We start from the raw sequence: 21,793 nt of genomic DNA on the forward strand, positions 1-21,793 counted from the left end.
CCGTCCGCCAGGGGGCAGCAGAGCCAGGCACAGCTGGACGCGTCCATCTGGGCCAAGATGCTGCTCAAGAATCAAAAGGAACCAACTTAACACGCAACTGGCCGGACGGGGGCCAAGGGTCACGCTGAGAATGCCGGGCCCGAAGGCTGCGGACCGTGCGGCTCCACTGACGCCCCGTTCTTCAAAGGACAGAAGCAGAGAGGAGACCCCGCTGCGGCTGGGGGTGTCGGGGGGGGGGGGGGGGGGGAAGGGCTGTGGCGACAGGAAGGACGCTGGGCTGTCCTGAAGTTGACTGCGTCCGGTAAACATCCTGTCGAGAGCCGCAGCAGCTTTACCAGATGTGTTCTCGTATCTTAGTTTTCACAACTGCGTAGAATCTACAGTTATCTCAAAATTAAAAGTTCAATGACACATCAGCTGGGAACCAGAAGTCAACAAAAAGAGGGGGTGGGGTGGGGTGAAGGAGGCAGATGACCAGGGCATCCAGGGAGGATGTGGGTGGGGGCAGGGCCGGGCCCCCTCCTTTCCCAGCCCCTCCACCCTCAGACGATGACCACGCAGGACCCAGAGGAGGGGCGGGGGGCAAAATGGCCGCCCCCTGCCTCCCTCCCAGCCCCAGTGTCCACGGGACCCCTGCCCAGGTATGCTGCTAGGGGCAGGCAGAAGTGGGGTCACCAGGAGGGCAGGGCGCCCCTGCGCCAGGCCCTGACTACAGATCCCGGGGGCGGGGAGTGGGAAAGGGCAGCTCCAGAACAGACACCCTGCTCTGGAAAGGGGGCCCCCACCTCGGACCTCTCCCCCAAGGTCGGGCACAAGGAGCGCCTCTGGGTGGCGGGCGGGGGTGTGGTGGGGGCTGGGCAGCGGCAGGAGCGCCCCTCTGGGTAACCCGGACGGCCGGGTCCAGCTCGGGAGGGGGCGGGGGGGGGGCGGGGGCGACGCCCAGGGGCCGCTGCGCACCCGCGCAGAAGGCCGCAGCCCCGCAGGCCGAGTGGGAAGCCCGCCTCCCCCCGCACCGCCCCCGGGGCGGGGTCTCCCCGCGCCCCGCTCGCCAGCGCTCTCGGCCCCACCCCCACGGCCTGGCGCGGGGAGGGGCGTCACAAAGACGCGCGGTACCCATGGCAACTGGCAGGACGCCCGTGGTGGGAGGGAGGGTCCCGACGCTCTGGATGCAGTCCCGGCAAGGTCCCACTGCGCTCGGGGAGGCAGGGCAAGTGGGCGCGCCGGGGAGGCGGGGGGCGCGGGGAGGCGGAGCTCAGGGCCCAGGCCTGGGGGCTAGGATGGGCAGGTGGGGCTGGGGTGCAGGACGACCCCTTCCCAGGGGCTCACGGCCAGCCGGGGGCCCAGTCGGGTCAAGAGGCGGCCTTCCAGGAGGAGGACAAACTCGGGCCCACGGCTGCTCTCGAGCGCTGTGGTTCTGGGCCAGCCGCTCGGCCCCTGGTTCCCCATTTACCCAACCCTAGGGCTGCTGTGACCTGGAGCTCCCTGGGGAGGCGCAGGTGCAGCGCCAAGGTCTGCGCCACCGCCCGGGGGGTCCCTGAGGCACGGGGGCAGCTGGCCTTTCCCCGGGGACTCTAGCTTCAAGGCCGCCGCTCCAGCCGCACCGAGCCCGGGAGCCCAGGTCTCTGCGATGGGGACGGCTGGCGTCGCCTGCCTCGTGGGCTCGTTTATCTGGGCCCACGGAGCCCAGGGCGCAGCTGAGCACTGTCGCACGAGCACTGTGGCACGAGCACTGCTCCTGCCCCGCAGCCGAGGCCCTGGCCCGGCTCTAACTGGCCGTGTCTGCACCCGCTGCAAGGACTGGAGGAGCCAGCTAGGGGTTCCAGATGTCCCCGCAGGGTATCCAGTGCTGCTCAGGCAGGGCCAGGCCAAAGGGGCACTACCGCCCCATTTCCCAGATGAGGAGTGAGGCCCCAGCCAGGCTTCCTGCCCAGGCCACTGGCCCCAGGGCCCCCCCGCCCCGGCCTCACCCAACCCACCACCACGGTCGGCCGCTCCAGGGGGATTTTGCCCCTCGACGTCCACTTTTATAAGACCCACTGGCCCGCCAGGAGCCTCTTCCCTGAGAGATGTGCTCCCCCCTCCCTCAACCCCCCCAAAACACTCCAGCTCACACCCACCCTTCCTCCGCCAGCTCCCAGACGATGAACTTCCAGGTGACGGGCCTGGGTCTGGACAAGATGAAGCTGGACAGTCCCCAGTCCTTCCTGGACCAGGAGGACGCCGAGGAGGCTGAGGAGCAGCAGCTGCTGGAGCCCAAGGCGTGGAGGACCTACACGGAGCGCCGCAACGCGCTGCGCGAGTTCCTGACCTCCGACCTGAGCGCCCACCTGCTCAAGCGCCACCACGCCCGCATGGAGCTGCTCAAGAAGTGCTCCTACTACCTCGAGGTCCTCCCGAAGCACCTGGCCCTGGGCGACCAGCACCCGCTGGTGCTGCCCCACACACTGTTCCAGCTCATCGACCCCTGGAAGTTCCAGCGCATGAAGAAGGTGGGCACGGCCCAGACCAAGATCCAGCTGCTGCTGCTCGGCGACCTGCTGGAGCAGCTGGACAGCGGACGCGCCCAGCTGGACGCCCTGCTGGAGTCGCCCGACCCGCGGCCCTTCCTGGCCGGCTGGGGGCTCGTGGAGCAGCGGCTGGCGGACCTGGCGGGCGTCATGGACTGCTTCCTGGCCATGATGGTGCCGGGGCGCCTGCACGTCAAGCACCGCCTGGTGTCCGACATCGGTGCCACCAAGATCCCGCACATCCGGCTCATGCTGAGCACCAAGATGCCCGTCCTGTTCGACCGCAAGGAGTCGGTGGCCCACCAGGACTGGGTCAGCCTGCGCTGGTTCGTCACCATCCAGCCGGCCGCGCCCGAGCAGTTCGAGCTGCGCTTCAAGCTGCTGGAGCCCCGGACACAGCAGGAGTGCTTGCAGCGGGGCATCATCCCCGTGGCCGCCTGCTCCTTCGACGTGCGCAACCTGCTGCCCCACCGCGCCTACAAGTTCACCATCAAGAGAGCCGAGAGCTACACGCTGGTGTACGAGCCCTGGCGGGACAGCCTCACCCTGCAGACCAAGCCGCGGCCCCCCGAAGGCGAGCACCCCCTGTCCGCTGGGCAAGCCCAGCCAGCCCCCAACCGCACCTTCTGAGAGATGGTTTTCTAATATTTATCCACTAATAAAGAGGAGTATAAACCCCCGCACACAATTAAGCAGACTGGCTGATTCGCCCCTCCAGGTGCAGCAGCCGCAGCAGTTTCTGCCCTGGTCCAAGCCCCCCGGAGCCCAGGCCCCCCGTGGCTCCTTTTGCAGTAGGAGCCCCGAGGCGCAGCCTCTCCAAGGCCAGCCCCCGGCCCCTCGTCAACACCCCTGGGGTGAGGGCTGCTGCCTGAGTCCGCAGCAAGTGGTTTCTGCCCACATACCCCCAGCTCCCTGGGGACCAGGGTGCTCCAAGGCCCAGAGGACATTTTCCACCTAAAATGACAACAAAGATGTGTCTTTTCCCCAAGAGAAATTGAAGGTAGACCCCAGGCCCAAAGGCAGGTGAGGGTCCCAGCAGGGAGCCACCTGCCTGGGCTCCTGTCTGGACAGCCGTCCCTCCAGCCCAGTGGTCCTCCTCACCTGCCCGGGTGGTGCAGCCCGTCGTGGCAGGACCCTAGGCATCGGCGTCTGCCCTGCAGCATGCGACCTGGCCACCCAGCGCAGCCAGCAGCACGTTCCCGCATGGCCCCACTCCTCCATGAAAAAGTGGACAGGGGAGCACCCGGGCCCACTGCTCAGCCACCTCCAGGTCCAGGAGGGACAGCGCCCTGAGCCCTGGCACCACGTGGGCAGAGCAGCAGAGGGGAAGCACGGAGAGCCAGGCCATCGGTGCCCGCACTGCCTGCACAGGCACTCGGCTATGCACGGGACTGACATTGCAAACGGGCCCACCTGGAGTGGGCCACGATGACAAGAAGCCAGGCCAGTGCCCAGGCACAGGGTAAAGATGGCCGGGTCCCACCTGTGAGTCCAGAGTGTGGCTTCTGGCAGGTGGCCAGGGGCGGGGAATCCCTTCCCTGCTGACCCCAGGGGGGTGTTTTGGTGAGAGGGAGGTCACAGCCCCCACAAGGTCAGCAAGCCCTGCCCACCACCCACTTCTGGACGGTGTCCTCACAGGTCCTGGGCCCTGCCCAGATGGCCTCTGGGCTCAAGCCTCCCTGCCCTCCTGTGGGGATATCCAGGGCCCCTGTCGTGTACCTCAGAAATGACCGGGGGGTCGGGCAGGGGGCACACGAGGCCTGAGGGCTGGACTGCGGGCAGAGCAAGGTCAGGCCAGGGACCGAGGAGTGGCGTTTGCGCGGCCTCGGGGTGGGGGTCCGGCAGGTACCTGGGAGCCTGGCAACTGGCACATGGGTTTGGGGTCTCTTGGCTCCTGGCCCCTCTGGTGGAGTGGCCGCAGCTTCGTGGCACCCTCAGGTTGTGGACCAGGATCCGCCTCGCACGGGCACCTGGGGCAGCACCCGCACCACCCCCACCTCCAGCGCATCACGGCCAATGCTTTTATTTTTTAATTTTACTGTAGTAACATATATACAACTCCAAACCTGCCGATTTCCGAGTGCACTTCCTGCCTCTGGCTGCCTCCAGTGCTGCAGACTCACCTGGACTTTAAAGCAGCGCCTCCGGGGCCATCAAGTCCGCACCTGTCTTGCCGCCACGGCCTAGGGGTTCTAACACCCCTTCCTCCAGGAAGCCTCCCTGACTGACTCCAGGGCCCAGCCACTGGGCGCCAGCTCGGCCTCTGTTCAGGCGCTTCCAGCAAGATGCAGAAGCTGAGCCTGCATGGCTGCGCAGGAGCAGACGGGCTCCCTGGAGGGGTCCCACAGACCCAGGACCAGGCAGGGTCCTGTCGAGGGCCGCAGCCTCACTGCTGGTCAGCGGCCCAGGAGCAGAGTCCAGTGGGCTGGGAACGCTCCCAGTCCATGGAAACAGCGCCCGGGCCAGGCAGCAGGCCCGCCCCCACCAAGCCATCCAGTCCTGGCTTCTGTCCATCTTCGCTCAGATGGCCCTCAGCTTGTTTGGCTGTGTCCCCAGCTGTAAAGTGGGGTGACGCCGCCCCCTCCCCACAGTCCCACTCCACGTTGGGCCTTTGGGAGGCTCTTGACAGCCTCGATGGCCACTTCCCATCCCCAAAGCAAGGACGCCACCCCTTTTTGCCACCCAGCCAGACCTCAAAACACTCAGAAGCAGGAAAAGCTTTCAAAATTGTCTTAATAAAATTTGTGCTCAGTCATACAATGCAAAGAATCTAAGAAGAGATATGAAAACTGGAATGTAGAAATTTGATTTGTAAAAAACAGAACTCAGCAGCATTTCTGTGCACAGGGGCAGACACACACCCAGAGCCAACTCCTGTAAAGAGCATTGCATGCAGCCTCCCTGAGGCAGTGGAGGGGAGGGCTGCTCAGGGGGAGACTGGGAGGGTGTGGTGGGCAGGGGCGGGGCAGATGTCAAGGTGGGAGGTCTGTGGGGAAGGGGCAGGACGAGGGCCTGCACCCCGGGGTGAAGACACCCTGGGCGGGTTTTCCCCCGGCACAGGCCCGGGAGGCAGAGCAGCCATCCTGGGGCCCCTGCTGCACTAGGCCCTTCACATTTGGGGGGCTGGGGCAGACTGGCTGGTGTGTGCAATTGGGGGCGGGGCCTGCCGGGGCAGCCCCTGACGGCCGCTGGCTGTGGGTCCCAGAGTCGGAAGGGGCAGGGATGGGGCAGGGTGGCGGAGAGAGAGGCCTCTCTCCTAGGAGGTCCCTTGGCCCTGAGTTGGGGGTCAGGTCCCAGCTCCAGTGAGAAAAGCCACCAGCTTTTGGTATATTCACAAAGAAAGTAACAGCCAACTCCAGCGAGAGCACCCGGGGTGGGGGTCTGGGTGGCACCCAGGGAGGGAGCGGCCTCAGCGGGCTTTCCCTTCTGACCCCAGATCTGGGCTCTCGTCCACCCGGAGATGCTTCCCTGTCGCCACATGTCTCGGGAAAGGCAGCAGGAAGGAGCCGCCGGACGCCCGCTGCCCTTCCAACGCCTCCGGGTTCACGCGGGGGGCGGGGGGCGGGGGGCGGGAGTGGCCTGACCCCAGAGGGGGTCCAGGCGGGAGCTGGTGGCCAAGCCGAAGGCACAGGGGGCCCGCCGAGGGGCCCGGCCGAGGGCGCAGGAGGGGTGCTGGTCTTCTCCTCGGGCACCCCGAGAGCACCGGGCGTGGGGGCGCGCTCAGGGCGCCGGCGCCGGCCTCCCTCGGACCCGCACCAGGCGGGCGGGCACGAGGCTGCGCTGGGCCTCGCAGAACTCCAGGAGCCGCCGCCAGAGCGGGCAGCAGCGCAGGAGGAGGTGGTCGCCTGCGGACGGGGAGCGTCAGGGCGGCCGCGGGCCCCCGCCCCGCCCCGCCCCCGGCGCGCCGCCCTCACCGACGAGGCAGAGCCCCTCCTGGGCGCGGGTCAGGGCCACGTTCACTTGGTTGGGGTCCGTGACGAAGCCCAGGAACTTCTTGAGCCAGCCCTTGGTGGGCCGCTGGTCCACGTCGCTCTCGCGGCGCGTGCGGACGGTGCTCACCAGCACGTAGCGCCACTCGCTGCCTGGGGGGCGCGGCCGTGAGCCGCCCCGCCCCCGGGGAGCCCCGCCCCCGGGAGCCCCGCCCCCGGGGAGCCCCGCCCCCGGGAGCCCCGCCCCCGGGGAGCCCCGCCCCCGGGAGCCCCGCCCCCGGGAGCCCCGCCCCCGGGGAGCCCCGCCCAGACCTCACCCACCCGAGGGCCCTGCTCGCTCCGAGGTGGCCCGCCCAGGCCCCGCCCATCAGGCCCGCCAGGGTCCCGCCCTCCCGGGGAGCCCCGCCCACCCGGGAACCCCCGCCCCCTGGGGAGCCCCGCCCAGACCTCGCCCACCCGAGGGCCCTGCTCACTCCGAGGTGGCCCACCCAGGCCCCGCCCATCAGGCCCGCCAGGGTCCCGCCCTCCCGGGGAGCCCCGCCCACCCGGGAACCCCCGCCCCCTGGGGAGCCCCGCCCAGACCTCGCCCACCCGAGGGCCCTGCTCACTCCGAGGTGGCCCACCCAGGCCCCGCCCATCAGGCCCGCCAGGGTCCCGCCCTCCCGGGGAGCCCCGCCCACCCGGGAACCCCCGCCCCCCGGGGAGCCCCGCCCAGACCGCGCCCGCCCGAGGGCCCTGCTCACTCCGTGGCGGCCCGCCCGGGCCCCGCCCATCAGGCCCGCCAGGGCCCCGCCCACTGGGGAGCCCCGCCTGTCAGGGGAGCCCCGCCCCCGGGGAGCCCCGCCCAGACCGCGCCCGCCCGAGGGCCCTGCTCACTCCGAGGCGGCCCGCCCGGGCCCCGCCCACCGGGGAGCCCCGCCCACCGGGGAGCCGCGCCCGCCGGGGAGCCGCGCCCGCCCGAGGGCCCTGCTCACTCCGAGGCGGCCCGCCCGGGTCCCGCCCATCAGGCCCTCCAGGGCCCCGCCCACCCGGGGAGCCCCGCCCATCAGGGGAGCCCCGCCCACCAGGCACGTCGGGGGCCCGCCCACCCTGGGCGCCCCACCCGGAAGGCACACCCACTCGGAGGCCGCCCGCCCAGGCCCCGCCCACCCGGGAGCCCTGCTCTCCCGGAGGCGCCCCGCCCGCCTGGGAGCCCCGCCCAGGCCCCGCCCAGGCCCCGCCCGTCAGGCCCGCCCGGGCCCCGCCCACCCGGGAGGTCCGTCCGGGCCCCGCCCACCGCGAGGGCCGCCTCACCCTGGCTCTTGGTGATGGATGTCACCGTCACTCCGGTGACCCCCGCCCGTTCAAGCCCCTTGGTAATCTCGGCCACCTGTGCGTTGTAGGGTGTGAGGATGGCGACATCCTTGGGCTCCACCGTCCTGCCCAGGGTCAGCTGCTTGGCAATGCGAACCTGGGGCCAGCCGCACAGGTGAGGCGGGCCGGAGAGCCCCCTCCCCGCTCTTCGAGGGTCCTCCCTTCCCCCGGGTGGAGCACTCACCACCTCCGCAGCCTCCTCCAGGTTGGCCTTGGAGTTCTCGTTCCCTTCGTCGGTGGACACCAGGAGGCTCTGCTCGTGGCCCTGCATGTGGCCGAAGAGGACAGGGCAGCTGTCCCTGTCCGCGTGGCCCAGCACACTGGGCGGCCGCCTCAGGTCCTGCCAGGTCTTCAGCTTGCCCTTGTAGAACTCCGTGGAGGGAAAGGCGCAGATGCCCTCGTGCTGCAGGAAAGGGCGTGAGCCAGGGGCGGCCGGGCTCTGGCTGACCACGGGGCTGTGGGCAGGGGCAGGCGGGGGCTCACCATGCGGTACTGCGTGTCCAGCAGGAGGGCATCGTGCTGGTACCTCTCAAAGAGGGACCGCTCCAGACCCAGGTTCTGCAGGTGCTCGCTCTTGACCACCGGCCGCAGCTGCTTGTGATCCCCCAGCAGAACCACCTGGGGGCAGGCAGGTGCACCCCAACACCGCTGGGCGGGAGCCCTGCCCCGCTGCCCCAGCCGCCAGGACCCTTGTGTCCACGCACCTCCTGGGGGGCCACCCCCGCCCCGCCCACCTTCTCGGTCTGCGGGAAGTGCACCAGGGGGATGAGGGTCTCGGGCTCCGTGGCCATGCCCGCCTCGTCGACAAGGACCTGCCGGACGTCCAGGTGGCTGAGGCTGGCCTGGGCCGCGCAGGAGCACGTGCACAGGATGACTGCGTGCCGCTCCAGCTCGAACCTCCGCGCCCTCCCGAGGGCCCTCCTGTACCTGGGCCGGGGACACCACCTGGTCACAGGGGCCGGACACCCTCCTGCCAGCAGACCGCCTCCCGCCACCCCCACCCGGCCACTCACAGGGTGAGCTCTTCCCTGGAGAAGGTTTCCCCTCTCCGCACGCGCCTGTCGAACTCCCTGATGTCCGTTGAGTATGGGTTGGAAGGCTGCCGTATCCGGTGGTGTAGGGAGATGGCCCTAGGGGACAGGCCCTGTCAAGGCCCCTCCCTTGCCGGGCCCCCCGCCCCAGTGTGGGCTGGGTGGTGGACGGCAGGCACACCGAGGTCGCACCTGAGCCTGCAGTCCGGCCTGCCTTCCCGGGGCGACTTCCTGGGCGGGGCCGTGCTGCCCACGCTGGGCACTGGGAAGTCCGTGGCCTCAGCCTGCTCACTGTACACGCGGAGGGGCCGCAGCTCCTCCTGCCAACTCAGAAGCATTCCTGGGGGCAGCGGGGGGCGTGAGGGGCTGTCCCGTGCCGGCCCCCCAGGCAGAGCCCCCCAGCTGCCCTGGAGACCTGCCAGCACGTCCACAGACTTGTTGGAGGGGCCGCAGTACAGGCTGCAGCGCCCCCCGGGCTGCGTCTTGCCGCTGCTCGCCGGCTCCCGGTTGCACTGATGGAACCAGAACACGAGGTGCAGGGCCACGACCGTCTTCCCCGTGCCTGAGCCGGAAAGCGGGGTGAGCGGAGCGCGCGCGGGGCGCCCCCCGCCCCCCGCTTCCCCGGGGCCCACCTGGCGGGCCCTGGATGACGGTGAACTGCCCGCGCAGGGCCTCCCTGATGGCCCGGTTCTGGCTGGGGTTCAGCTGGTGGCACCTCCTGGGGATGTTGTACGTCTCCCGCGCCAGCAGCCGGCTCGGGGGCCCTGAGCAAAGAGGGTGCAGGAGGATGCAGGAGGGGCGCTGCGGGCGCCCCGCAGGTCCCACCCCACGGCCACCCGGCGCACACTTACCTCTGTGGGGGAGGTGCTGGTGGGGAGGGTGGCTGGGGGGCAGGAGGGGCTGGCCCAGGGCGATGCTGATGACCAGTGGGGACGCCTGCTTCAGCCGACGCAGGGCTTCTTCCTTACGTCTGGGGGGGCGCCCAGTCAGCGGGGCTCTCCTAGGGAGGGGCAGACCCGGCGACTTCTCGCCCAGCCCCCACCTCCACCTTCCTGCCCGGGACGCCACTCACAGGTCGGGAAGTAGCTTGGGCAACACCTCGACGGTGAAGCTGGAGCCGGGCCTCAGCACCTCTTCCGGAACCTTCTCCATGGCCGTGTGGTGGACGGTGAAGTGCAGCTGTCTGGGGGCCGCCGGCCGGCTGGCCTGCACCTCCTCCTCCTCCGGCGCCTCTGTCACCCCATGGGCCACCCAGGTGAAGGTGTCGGGGTCGATGCTCAGGTGTGGGCCGAGGTCGCTGGGGCCGGTGTCCGGCGGGACGGGCAGCCCCTCGAGCCGGATGCAGAGGTAGCAGTGGGTGAAGTCGAGGTCAATGCCGTTGTCCTGCAGGAAGGCGGGCTCCAGGCGGGAAGGCACCCTGCAGCTGCTCCTGCGGTGAGCGCCCGGCGGCCCAGGCGACGGCCACGTGCTGCAGGGTGACCGAGTCGTTCTCAGCCACGGCGCCGGTGGCCGACTCCAGGGCGCAGAACGGCTCCCACACGCGGCAGTACTCGTGCAGGCTGCCGTAGCGGGCCTGGGCCGGCCGGGGCATGTGGCCTGAGAAGCAGCTGCCCGGCCACTCGGCGTGGTCCAGGCAGAGGCTGAGCCCGGGCACCACGGTCCACAGCTGGGGGACCGGCGCCAGGAGGCCGCGCTGCAGGGAGCCGCCCAGCTGCACCTGCAGCGTGTCCCCTGCGCTCAGCTTCAGGGTCACCTCCATGAAGTGGCCGCAGCGGCTCCGTGACAGCCGCCCCAGCTCCCTGCGCCGCGGCTCCAGGAGGCCCTGCTCCCGCACCAGGGAGGCGGCCTCGGGCCACCGCCGCGCCTCCACCAGCGCCAGCAGCCGCCGCCACAGGGCCGGGTCGACGGGCAGGGCGTGCCGGTCCAGCAGGGCGCCGGGCGGCGGGATGCACGGCCGGTCCGCCTGCACCGAGTAGACGCGGCGTCGCCACAGGAGCTGCAGGCCCGGCTGGCCCTCCAGGGGACACGGGTGCTTGTCCAGCTGCAGGCCGCGGAAGTGGACGGGGCACGGGCTGGGCAGCGACTCGCGGTTGGCGGGGAAGAGCACGCGGAAGCAGCGGGCGCCCTCCTCCACGCCCAGCACGAAGCCCAGCTTGGCGCGCGGCTGAGCTCGGAGCTGCGCCGCCAGGTGCAGCACTCGCGCCCCGCCTCCTGCTGGTAGCTCTGGGCGCGTGCGTGCTGGTGCCCGAACTCCCGGCAGAGCCCGTCGATGTCCTTGGCAGCGTAGACGGCGCCGCCCAGGCCCAGGGCCTGCAGGAGCTGCCGCTGCAGCACCACGTCCAGGTAGCGGCGGAGGGGCGAGGACGCCCACGTATACCAGTCCACCTGCAGCGAGTAGTGGGTGGCGGGCTGCCGCTCCCCGCGGCCGGAGCGGCCGATGACTGAGCGGCCCAGAGCCCTGCGGAAGTCGAGGCCGGCGAGCGCCAGCGGGGGATGCATGTCGTCGGTGGTCAGCAGGTCCACCATCTGCTCCAGGTCCCGGGTGTCCCGCGGCCAGCCGGACCTGCCTCCAGAGGGGGGCCAGGACGCAGAGCTGTGCGTCAGGGGGGTCGGGGCCGCACAGGTGGGGGCGCAGGTGGTGGCTCAGGTGCAGCGACAGGGCCACGAGCCCGCTGTGCTTCTCGCACAGGGCCTCCAGCTCGCGGCTGCCGGGAGCGGGCTGCCACCGCAGGGGCGTGGTGGAGCCCGTGTCCGTGCCGCCTGCCAGGAGCTCGGCCGCGAAGCTGTTGAACTGGATCATGTACTCCTGCACCATGATGTGGGCTGCGCGGAAGCCCAGCACACTGTCCTCGTCCGGCTGCTCATACAGGCTGTCCCGCGCAGGCGGCGCCGGCGCAGCTCCCGGGAGAAGTAGCAGGCGGCCACGACACAGGCGTCCACCGAGTCCAGGTGGGCAGGCAGCGCCAGGCCGGCGCCCGGGTGCTGCCTGATGATCTGCTCGGCCTCCTCGTAGGAGAGCTGGCGGTCGGAGCGCACCACGGAGGGCGCCACGCGCAGGCCCTGCAGCCGGCCACTGGCCCCCTCGATGGTTAGGAAGAGGGAGATGGCGAGGCGGTCCTGCTGCGGCAGGAGGCTCAGGGCGTCGCGGCACAGGCCGGCGGGCAGCATGGGCGCCGGCTCCCGCCCGGGCGCATAGAAGGCGGTGCCCCGCCGGCGGGCTTCCAAGTCCAGCGGCCCGTCCCTGGGCACGAGGGTGGCCACGTCGGTGATGTGCACGGCCACCTCGTACTTGGGGCCCAGGGCCCTCACGCTGAGGGCGTCGTCGAGGTTGCAGGCGCCCTGGGGGTCCACGGTGAAGGTCAGGAGGCCGCGGCAGTCCTCCCGCCGGCTGGGCGCCCGGCCAAGCTCAGCGCGCTGCCGCTGCAGCGCCTTGGCGACTGCGGCCGGGTCCGGCCGGAGCTCGCTCAGGCCGTACTCCAGGTCCAGGAGGCGGAGGCCACGCTCCCAGGTGGATGCCTCAGGCAGCACCTCCAGGACGATGCCCAGCGGGTAGTAGAAGCGCTCACGCCACAGGACGACGCGGACCCAGAAGAGCCGGCTGCGCCAGCTCTCGCCCGCCAGCCTCTCGTAGCCCACACGCCGCAGCTGGCCGTGCTGGAGCTGGTGCACGGGCACCCGGTGCGGGTCCCTGAGCTCCGCCACGAAGATCTTGGTCACGGAGCCGTCGAGGGGAACCATGATGCGGGGGTCCCCACTCGTCCATCCTGCACACGAAGGCGAGCTCCCGCCGGCGCCTCTTGAGCACGCCAAGCACGCGGCCCCCGCGGCCGCCCCGAGCCACCCTCGTCGCCCTCGGCGCTGCCAAGCAGCTGCACCAGCACCTCGTCCCCGGTGAAGGCCATGCCGCAGTGCAGGCGGCCGCGCACCTGGATGGAGCAGGGAGCCAGCGCGTCCAGAGCGTCTGCCGTCGCCCGCTCGAAGGTCTCCTGCACGAAGGCGCAGCGGCGGGTACTGCTCGGGGTCCGCGCGGAGCAGCCTCCGCAGCTCGGCAGTGGGCAGGTTCACATACTGGCGGGCCTGCTGTGGGGATGCCGGCCCGGCGACCGTGTCCAGCAGCCCGTCCTCCCCGACGGTCACCGCCACGTTCCGGCTCTCGTCCAGGAGCTCCCGGAGGATGGGGTCGTCCACCTCGAGCTCGCCCTCCGAAGGCCAGAAGTCAGACTCAGAATCTTCCGGGACCTCGAGCCCCAGGTCCTCCGCGGCCTCGGCGGACACATCCCCCTGCCTCCGCCTGGCCCGTGGCGGCGTCACCTGCTGGTAGTGGCTAGAGGCCCCTGACGGGACCGCTTCCTCCCTGGCCGTACTGCCCGCCACCGTGCGAGCCGCGGCCAGAGCCCCTGCTGCGGCCGTCTTGGGGGCGGCGTACCCGGCGCCCGTGGCGCCCGTGGCCCCCGCCGCCTCGGCCCCCTCTGCTCTGGGGGCCACAGGCCGCCCGCTGCTGCCCAGGCGGGGCCAGCGCTGCCTCCGGGCCACGCCCTGCTCGATCTGCTCCAGCGAGAGGCCCTCTGGGCAGACGCTGCGGTGCTGCACACACTCGCGCACGAAGCTCCTCCAGAGCTTGCTGCAGGCCCCGAACGAGCAGAGGGCCACAGCGTCGCCCACGGCCACCACGCGGGACTGGGCGCGGGTCATGACGGTGTTGAGCACGCGCGCATCCGTGAAGAACTCCAGGCTCGGCGCCGCGGGGCCGCGCAGGCTGTCACTGTCGTGCACGGTGCTCAGCACCACGACCCGGAACGCCCGCCCTGCGCGGGGACACGGTCAGGCCCGGCAGGGGGGGCCACCGGTACCGCCCCCACCTCGGCAGCATCGCCAGCCCCTGCGGGCTCGCCCCGCCCCGTTGGCCACCGGGGGCCGCGTCACACTCACCTGGCAGCGTCTCGAAGCCGCCCACCGTCACCTCTCCCAGGCCCCTCCGCCTCAGCTCCTGCCTGAGCGCGCTCACCTGGGGACGCAGGGTGGTGGGCAGCTCCCCCGGCCCGGCCGCCCTCCTCCCACGCCCACGAGGAGCAGGCGCCCCACCTCCGGGCCCCGGGCGCCAGCTGTCCAGTGCGCCACCTCTGCCCTCGGGGGCGACCCCTCTCGCGGGCTGGGGAAACCGAGGCCCGGCGGGCAGACCCCCCCGGCCCCGGGCGCGAAGGGGCTCACCTGGGCTCCGTGGGAGACAGCGCAGATGAGCCTCTGCTCGCAGCGGCCCCAGCTGCAGGGCCAGGTGCTGCAGGCCTCCTGCACCTTCTCCGCCACCTGCAGGACCTCAGCCCTGTTGACCCAGGAGGCCTTGGACAGGTCGCGCTCGGGGCTGCCCGCCACGTGGCAGAACATGAGCGGATAGTGCTGGGGGTGGCGCGGGACCTCGCCGCAGGCGTGGATGGGGCTGCCCTTGGCCACGTAGAAGTGCCGGGAGATGAAGGCCACGATGGCCTGGGTGGAGCGGTAGTTCTCGTGGAAGACAACGCGGCAGCGCCGCGCGTTGTCGTGTGCCTCCTGCTGGTAGTGCCGGAAGAGGCGGCCCAGCAGCGTGTGGCCGGCGGCCTGGCCCGGGGCCACGCTGAAGAGCCGGGGCGTGACCTGCATGTGGTCGCCCGCCAGCACCACGCGGGTGCGGGGCGTGGCGTAGCGCAGCGGCGTGAGCGCCTCACACTCCAGCATCTGCGCCGCCTCGTCGATGAAGATGTGCGAGAAGAAGCCGGCCGGCACCCCGAGCTCGCGGGCCTGGTTGGTGGTGGTGACGACCAGCCGGTGCCTCTCCAGCTCGGCCCGCGTGGGCAGGCGGAAGGCGCGGCCGTCGCCCGTCAGGCAGCAGTACCGCCGCGTGATCGGGTCCGTCTGGCTGGGCGGGCGGTCGGTGTACATCGCCCGGAGCGGCGTGGCCTCGGGGTGGCCGCTGCTGACGTGGCCGTGGAAGTACTCCTGGATGTAGATGTCGGCGGCGCTAGGGGAGGAAAGGGACACACGGTGGGCTCCTGTGTGCGCCCGGGGGCCCGGAGTGGGCGGTGAGGCGCAGACTCGTGCCGGCGCCAGGGGGTTTCAGCAACAGCCGAGGGCGCTGCCAGCGGAGAGGCCGGTGCAGGCACAGCCGGGGCCACAGCTGGAGGACGTGGACACGGGCCAGGCTGGAGAGGCACCGAGCACAGCTCCCCAATGGCCCAAACAGCTCAAGTCCCCCGGCGCCTGTGGGCGTGGCCATCTGTGAAGTAGGGTCTCTGTGGGTGCCACTGGGGAAGGAGTGTGGCCCAGAGGCCGGCGCCCGGATGCAATGGCTGTTTCCGTCCAAAAGTAGCGGATGGAGAGGAGAGGGGCCGAGTGAAGGCCAAGGCCGAGGCTGCAGACACGCCCAGCCCCAGAAGCTGGAAGGGCCCAGGGGTCCCCGGCGGGGACCGACTGCTTGTAGGGTTCTGGCCTCCGGAGCAGCAAGAGAATAACCTGTTGCTTAAGCCGCCGTCTGCGGCGCTTGGTGACGGAGGCGCTGAGCGTGAAGCCCGCTGTCCCCAGCTCTTGGGACGGATTCCAAGCAGCACCCGCGCCCCTGCCCTGCCCACGCCCCCGCCTGCCTGCACCCCAGCCAGCCCCTCAGACGCCGGCCCAGCACCTCTGCGGAGACATGCCCCCTGGCCTTGGGCTCCCGGCCCAGCCTGGAAGTCCACTGGCAGCGGTCAGCTCCCCACGCAGAAGCGGGAAAGCCCCGGGCTGAGCTGCGGGCGCAACTTGGGGAACTAAGGAAACCACAGTGGCCAAGGCGGAACCTTATAGTGGAGGGAAAATCTGTGTTTCTATAAAAAGCGGAAAACGAGCCTGCCCCCAGGATACTGGCACGGGCCAAGCGCAGCCCGACCACGACGTTCTTGTCCAGGACCCCCGTCGTGCGCCCGCAAACCTCACCCAACGGCAGGCCCGGCCCCCACGTGCCCCTCTCAGCCAGGGCCCCGGGGCTCAAGGGCCCGTGGGCCTTGGTGGGGGTCCCAAGGGTGGGGGGCCAGCCCCCGTGGGCGCACTGCCTGCCCAGGCCTCGGAACTGGGAACGGACCCCAGACCCCGAAGCTCCGCCCGGGCCCACCCCCGGGCCCTGCGCACCATGCCCCTCCCCACACGGCGGGCGCACCTGTTGGTGTGTGTGCAGATGAGCACCTTGGCATGGGGCTGCCGGGCGACCTCCAGGGCGGCCATGGCCATTGTGTAGGTCTTGCCAGTGCCGAAGGGGCCGTAGATGAGCAGCGGGGGGACGGGCCGCGGGCCCCCCGGGTGGCCACCCGCGATGAGCGAGACGGCCAGCTTCTGCTTGCGGTTGCCACACAGCGAGGGCGGGGGCGGCCGCGGGCACGGCAGGGCGCAGGCGGGCAGGTCGGGCACCACCAGGCGCACCTCGGGCAGCGCGTCCACTGCCTGGTGCCAGAGGCGGAAGGCCAGCGGGTCGACCTGGAACTGCACCTCCAGGACGGCGCTGGCCCCAGGCCGGAGCCCCAGGGCCTCGCAGCAGCGGGCGGGCAGCAGCAGCCACAGCGCCCGCTCTGCGCGCGCCCGGGGCTCCAGCTGCACCTCGAACACCGTGCGGTCGGGCGCGGGCACCGGGGCCACCAGGGCCGAGCGGACCTCGCGGCCCAGCAGGAAGCCCTGGTCGGCGTCCGGCCTCAGCGCGGGGGGGATGGGCACCTCGGCGTACAGGGCTCCCTGCGGCGGCAGCAGCATGCCCAGGGCGGGCGTCGTCAGCGACGGCTGGAGGGACACCTGGGCCCGCAGGTTCAGCCTGTGCGGGACGGAGCGTCGGTTCACGGGCCCCCGGGGCCGCCCAGGCTCCCTGCCCGGGACCCCCACTCACTGGGACACCAGCCGCTGACGAGCCGCCTCCTCCTCGTAGAGGAACTGGTGCAGGTGCTGCCGGTAGTTGGCGCGGGAGACGGGCCCGGGCGCCGGGCCACCGGCGCGGAACTCCAGGGCCAGTGCGGGCGCCTTGTACTTGGCCATCAGGGCGGCCTGCTCGGCCGTCCGCTCCACGCCGGGCACCACGTGCCGGTTCCTCCTCGGGCTGTCCCGGCGCTGGGGCCCCCCGGGACTCCAGGCCGAGCGCCTCGCCCAGTTGCAGCCTCAGCTTCCGCAGCAGCGCCGGCCGGCGGCCGAAGTCGAAGACCACCCACTGGTCGAAGGTGCCGAAGGAGGCGCCCTGCACGCACACCCCCACCCGGAACTCGGCCGGGGGGCCGTGCACGCGGAAGCGCTGCCCCTGGGCGTAGAGGCGGCCCTGCGGCAGGCGGGGGGCCGCCAGCCAGAAGTCCGCCCCGGGCTCCTGCTTGAGCAGGGCCACGTGCAGGAGGGGGTCCTGGGGAGGCGGGGGGCACAGTGAGGTGGCCCTGGGGGCCCCCGCCCCGCTGCTCCCAGCTGAGGGGCCCCAAGCAGGTCCGCCAGCCTCCGAGCCTCGGGGTTCACCGCAAGGCGGGGTCAGAGGCCCCCGCTTCAGCGCTGCAGGGCCACCCCACCCTCAGGACCCCCCGGGGTCGGGTGTCACCACCACCCGTTCTGCTGGTGAGGAGACTGGACGGAGGGGTGAGGGGCGTGCCCCGGGCGTGCGGATGCCCCCACTCGACTCGGTGGCCCAGGCTGCAGCCAGCCCCTCACCTTGGAGTGGACGGTGAACGTCCAGCAGTGCTGAGCCTTCTCCTTGGCCTGGTGCAGCAGGGGCTGGTCACAAGTCACGGACACACCGTCCACCGTCTCGGCCAGCTGCAGGGGAGGCCTGGCCTTCAGCAGGGTGGCCCTGCACCTTGCACCCTGCGCCCCGCAGTCCCACGCCCCGCGCCCCGTTCCCAACGCCCCGCAGCCCTGCACCCCACGCCCCGTGGTCCCACGCCCCGCGCCCCGTTCCCAACGCCCCGCAGCCCTGCACCCTGCACCCCACGCCCCGTGGTCCCACGGCCCCGCGCCCCTTGCCCCGCCCGCGCACGCACCACATGGACCTCACTGCCGCTGCCCCGGTACTCGGCCAGCAGCCGCTCCTGGTAGGACACGAGCCCCTCCTGCCAGGCCGCCTGCTCCCGCAGCTCCGCCGCCTGCCTCCGCTGCTCCCACTCCTGCAGCTCCTGCACTGAATGCGCCTTGGTGCACACGTCCCCGTACTCGCAGAGGTCCGGCCTGGGGACGGGAGGGGTCAGCAGGGGCCTGGCGGTGCCGCCACGATGTGCTCGTCTCCAAGGCTGAGGCCACCCGCCAGGGCTGGGGAGCGGGCAGAGCAGGGACCTCCTGGGTCCCGTCCACGTCCGCGTGAGCGGCCTCAGCGGGTCGCGCCCACCCTGTCTCAGCCCCTCGTGCAGGTGGGACAGGGCGGCAGGGAGGCCCTGCGACCCCGTGAACCTTGAACCTCCTAGTCCCGGCAACACCGGCTCTGTCCCCCAAAACCTCCGCCCCCGCTGTCCTCACCTCGGGCAGAGCTCAAACTTGGACTGCCCGGTGGGTGGGCTGCGGTGCTCCCACGGCGCAGCCTGGTCGAAGGCCACCATCTGCGCATGCTCCAGGGAAGCACAGTGGTTCTCGAAGGCCTCCTGGGAGTGGCAGGTGACCAGGCAGGCGTGGCAGTACAGCTGGACAGCGGCACCCTGGCTGCCGGGGGCCAGGCGTGCATCCGCCCCAGGGACAGGAGGCGCGAGCAGGTCCCGGCGCTGCAGCCCTTCCAGCCGCTCGGCCTCCCACACGGCCAGCTCCACGTCGCTGTGTGCATACTGGCAGCGGTGCGCCCCGTGCCGGCATGGCTGCCCTCGCCCCACAAACATGCAGTAGCCCAGCGCCTGGCCGGCCTGGGGCTGTGGCCGCACCTCCACAAACTGCCGCTTGCGGCGGCCCTCGGTGCTCACATGCGCCAGGAGCGCAGGGCAGGCCCCATGCTCCAGGCAGCGCCCCTCAGGGTCCACGGGGCAAATACGGGGAGGACAGCGCCGGAAGCATCGGGCACAGAGCAGCTGGAAGTGGCCGCTGAACTCGGCCCGGATGGCATCGGCCGGGCAGGGCGGCTCTCCCCGGGCCCCGCCGTCCTGCAGGGCGGCCCTCAGCCACAGGCGGCGCGCGCCGTGCTCGCGCTCGAAGGTCCAGACCAGCGCCTCCTCGGGGCTGCGGGCGAAGGTGCAGCGGTTGCGGTGGCGCCAGCAGCCCAGGCCGGGGCGGTAGTAGCGGCAGACCGCGTAGCGCGCGGGGCGCGGGAAGCTGGGCCGCCGGCCCACCCGGCGCCAGACCCTGGGCTTGCCCGCGCGCTTGGAGCGAGCCAGCAGGATCTCGCGCGGGCAGCTGTGGCTCACGCTGCGCAGGAGGTAGGTGCTCTCGTTGAGGCGCTGCGTGCACAGGGCACAGCCCAGGCGCAGGTCCACCTGGGCGCACAGTGCGGCCAGCGGCGGCGCCCTGGCGGGGCTGGCCGGCGGTGAGCCGGGCCCTGGGGCCACCATCTCCGACCCTGGCCCCGCGCTGCGCGGCGGTGTCCGAGGCTCCTGGGCTCGGCTGGCCGGTGATCAGGGCTGTGCGGGAGGAGAGCAAGGTCAGGCGCGGAGCCAGGAGGGACGCGTTCGCCCGCGTCCCCGCTGGAGGGGCGGCGGGCGCGGGGCTGGGGGAGGGGGCTGTGAGACCTCGGCTTTGGCTTCTGGAGGGAGGCAGGGCCCCACCGACCTTGACCCCCAGGGACCCTCACACTTGCCTGCGTGGGAGGGAGCTGGGCCAGAGAGACCACAGAAGCCGTCGACTCGGGGTTCCCGGGCAGCCCCTGCCCTGGGTCCTGCACAGGCAAAGCCCCTCCGGTGCCTGATCTGATGAAGACACGGCACCCCCCTTTCTGTGAAACGACTGCCCGCTCTTGGCAGCACAGGTGTGCCCACAGCGCCCTGGCCGGGCTGGTTTCCTCCTCCCTCGGGCAGGGGGGACCAGGCAGAGCAGGTGGGACAGCCTCCCTCTGAGCCCGAGGGGGCGCGGGGGGCCGGAAGGAGAGGCTGCCCCCGCCAGGCGCACCGGCTCCCCGCAAACTGGTCGGGTCTCAAGAGAAGTTCTGGTGAGAACTTTGGGGGCAGCAGCCTGGAGTGTCAGCCCTGGTCCCGCGGGCGCCGCCCCCCCCCCCCCCCCCCCGGACTCCCCCGCCTGCCTCTAGACCACCTGGCCGAGGCCCCCAGAGGAGCAGGATGTTCAGAAAGAGACACCTGGAGCCCAGAAGGGTCAGACAAAAGGGTCTCGTGAGGAGGGGTCCCAGGATCTCCAGCGGCTCCCGGTGGGGAGTTCTGGGGGGCCCGGGGGGCCCCAGGCGCTGAGTCAGCACTTGTGCGCGCAGCGCCGGTCCGCGCCCCTCGGGGTCCCGGGCTCCCCCGGCCCCCCGGCCCCGAGCACGCCCCCTCCCGCGCCGCCCGCCCGCGCCGCCCCCCGCCCGCGCCCGCCGCCCCCCGCCCGCCCCGCTCACCCGCGCCCCGCCCGCGCCGCGATCACTTTCGATTCTGCCCCCGGGGCGCCTCGGCCTCTGACGCGGGATCGCGGAAATTACCTCACCGCCCCCCGCCCCGCCCCGCGCCCGCCGGCCCGCGGTCCCCGCCCCGGGGACGGCCCCGCCGCGCCCCCGAGGCCGCCCCCGCCCGGCCCGGCTCGAGCCCCGCCTGCCCGCCGGCCGAGCTGCTGGGGGCTTCTGGGCCCGGGGTACGGGTGGGAGACCGGGCCCGGGGCGGCGTCTGCCCCGCAGGGTCGGCGCCCACCAGCTCCCCGTGGGCTGGGGCTGTCCCAGGGCGAGGCCGGGGGCCGAGGGGAGGGTCTCCGTCTGGGGAGGGGGGCTGCGCGCAGCATCCCCCGGGGAGAACCCCCCACTACCCCGGGGAGAGACCCCCGGGGGAGAGCGCCCCCCCACCCCCCACCTGGGGAAGCCCCCCTGGTTGGATCCAAACCATTAAAATGAGCGCGAGTGTGCCAGGCTCTCGGGCAGGGCCCTTCTGGGAATGCAGCAGCAGGTAGTTTTATGACACTCACCATCAGCACATCTTTAAATTAAATCTTAGAATTATTCAAAATTGCGTTTTACAACTTTCCCCTAATTTCAATACCTGATAACCTAACAGGGTTCAACATCTGTTCAAAGGTCGTTTCCGGCAAACAGTCAACAATTTTTCAACAACTGTATGTGATATGAAATGAATACTCCTGTAATTTATTGCGTACATTCAGAAGTGAAGGAAATGCTAGATTTCAGTGAAAGATCAGAGAAACTAAATAAGTTGATTTTTTTTCAATTCAAGCTCACGGACCCCCTGAAATCTTTCTACGGGCCTCTCACTAAGAAGCCCTGCTCCAGGGAAAGGGCCCCCAAAGATGTCTGAACTGTAGCAGAGCCACAGAGTCGGGACAGCCGGAAGAGCCAGAGAGCAACTCCAAGCATCTCGCAGCCGCGCAGGACGCATCTGACCCCCCACCCCCAGACAACTGGGGTCACACTATCAGCCCACCCAGTGAGAGATCACAGGCACAGCGGTGGCTGGCCACACTCACCCCTGATTAGCCATGTCCCTCGGAATCGGCACCCCTCTCAGACTGCAAAGGGCCAACCTGGGTGACAAAGGGATGCCGTGGAAATGACAGCGTCCCGTGCCAGAGCCTGGGCCACAAAAGGCACTGCAGCTTCTTCTGCCTGGCTGCCTCGGACCACTTGCTCTGGGGGAGCGGCCACCATGTTGTGAGGAGGGGCAGGCAGCTGCGGAGACACCCATTGGGGAGGGGCCGGGCCCCTACCAACACCCAGCCTCACTTGGACAGCGTGTGCGTGAGTCATTTTGCAAGCGGTTGTCTCGCTGCCCCCCCCCCAACTCCCCAGCTGACATCTGTCTGCAACCTCATGACAGACCCCCTGCGTGAACCAGACTAAGCCTCTTCCGACTGGGAGATGTAAGCATGTGAGATAATAAATTTGTTTTCTTTGTTTTAA

General features: G+C 71.0%; 2 protein-coding genes and 1 long non-coding RNA gene across 4 annotated transcripts; 2 read left to right on the top strand and 1 right to left on the bottom strand.

Annotated features, from left to right (window-relative positions):
• Positions 1 to 507: 507 nt before the first annotated feature.
• FNDC11 (fibronectin type III domain containing 11) lies at positions 508 to 3,195 on the top strand. 2 transcript variants are annotated; one of them, XM_012525026.4, is made up of 2 exons: positions 508 to 641; positions 2,132 to 3,195. In XM_012525026.4, the coding sequence occupies exons 1-2, from the start codon at positions 550 to 552 to the stop codon at positions 3,135 to 3,137; spliced, it is 1,098 nt and encodes a 365-aa protein (XP_012380480.1). In that variant the 5' UTR covers positions 508 to 549; the 3' UTR covers positions 3,138 to 3,195. The 2 variants fall into 2 exon arrangements, with proteins under 2 accessions (XP_012380480.1, XP_058143404.1); XM_058287421.2 differs by lacking the exon at positions 508 to 641 and adding an exon at positions 1,123 to 1,207.
• Positions 3,196 to 5,222: 2,027 nt separating this feature from the next.
• Positions 5,223 to 20,360, bottom strand: HELZ2 (helicase with zinc finger 2). Its single transcript, XM_058287313.1, is given in 29 exon segments — positions 5,223 to 6,352; positions 6,422 to 6,589; positions 7,730 to 7,886; positions 7,974 to 8,192; positions 8,273 to 8,407; positions 8,524 to 8,716; positions 8,803 to 8,919; positions 9,013 to 9,160; positions 9,236 to 9,382; positions 9,453 to 9,584; positions 9,672 to 9,790; positions 9,893 to 10,227; positions 10,229 to 11,023; positions 11,026 to 11,367; positions 11,369 to 11,697; positions 11,700 to 12,570; positions 12,572 to 12,640; positions 12,642 to 12,827; positions 12,829 to 13,625; positions 13,750 to 13,825; positions 14,029 to 14,812; positions 15,980 to 16,621; positions 16,694 to 16,891; positions 16,893 to 17,191; positions 17,488 to 17,592; positions 17,817 to 18,000; positions 18,286 to 19,367; positions 19,544 to 19,652; positions 20,291 to 20,360. Coding segments are annotated over 27 exon segments (8,685 nt in total). The 5' UTR covers positions 19,299 to 19,367; positions 19,544 to 19,652; positions 20,291 to 20,360; the 3' UTR covers positions 5,223 to 6,227.
• On the top strand, positions 19,032 to 21,793 carry LOC131275809 (uncharacterized). The gene is made up of 2 exons (XR_009183295.2): positions 19,032 to 19,166; positions 21,111 to 21,793. It is a non-coding gene; the product is annotated as an uncharacterized lncRNA (long non-coding RNA).

The sequence above is a fragment of the Dasypus novemcinctus genome, chromosome 24, assembly GCF_030445035.2.
Source record: "Dasypus novemcinctus isolate mDasNov1 chromosome 24, mDasNov1.1.hap2, whole genome shotgun sequence".
NCBI lineage: Eukaryota > Metazoa > Chordata > Mammalia > Cingulata > Dasypodidae > Dasypus > Dasypus novemcinctus.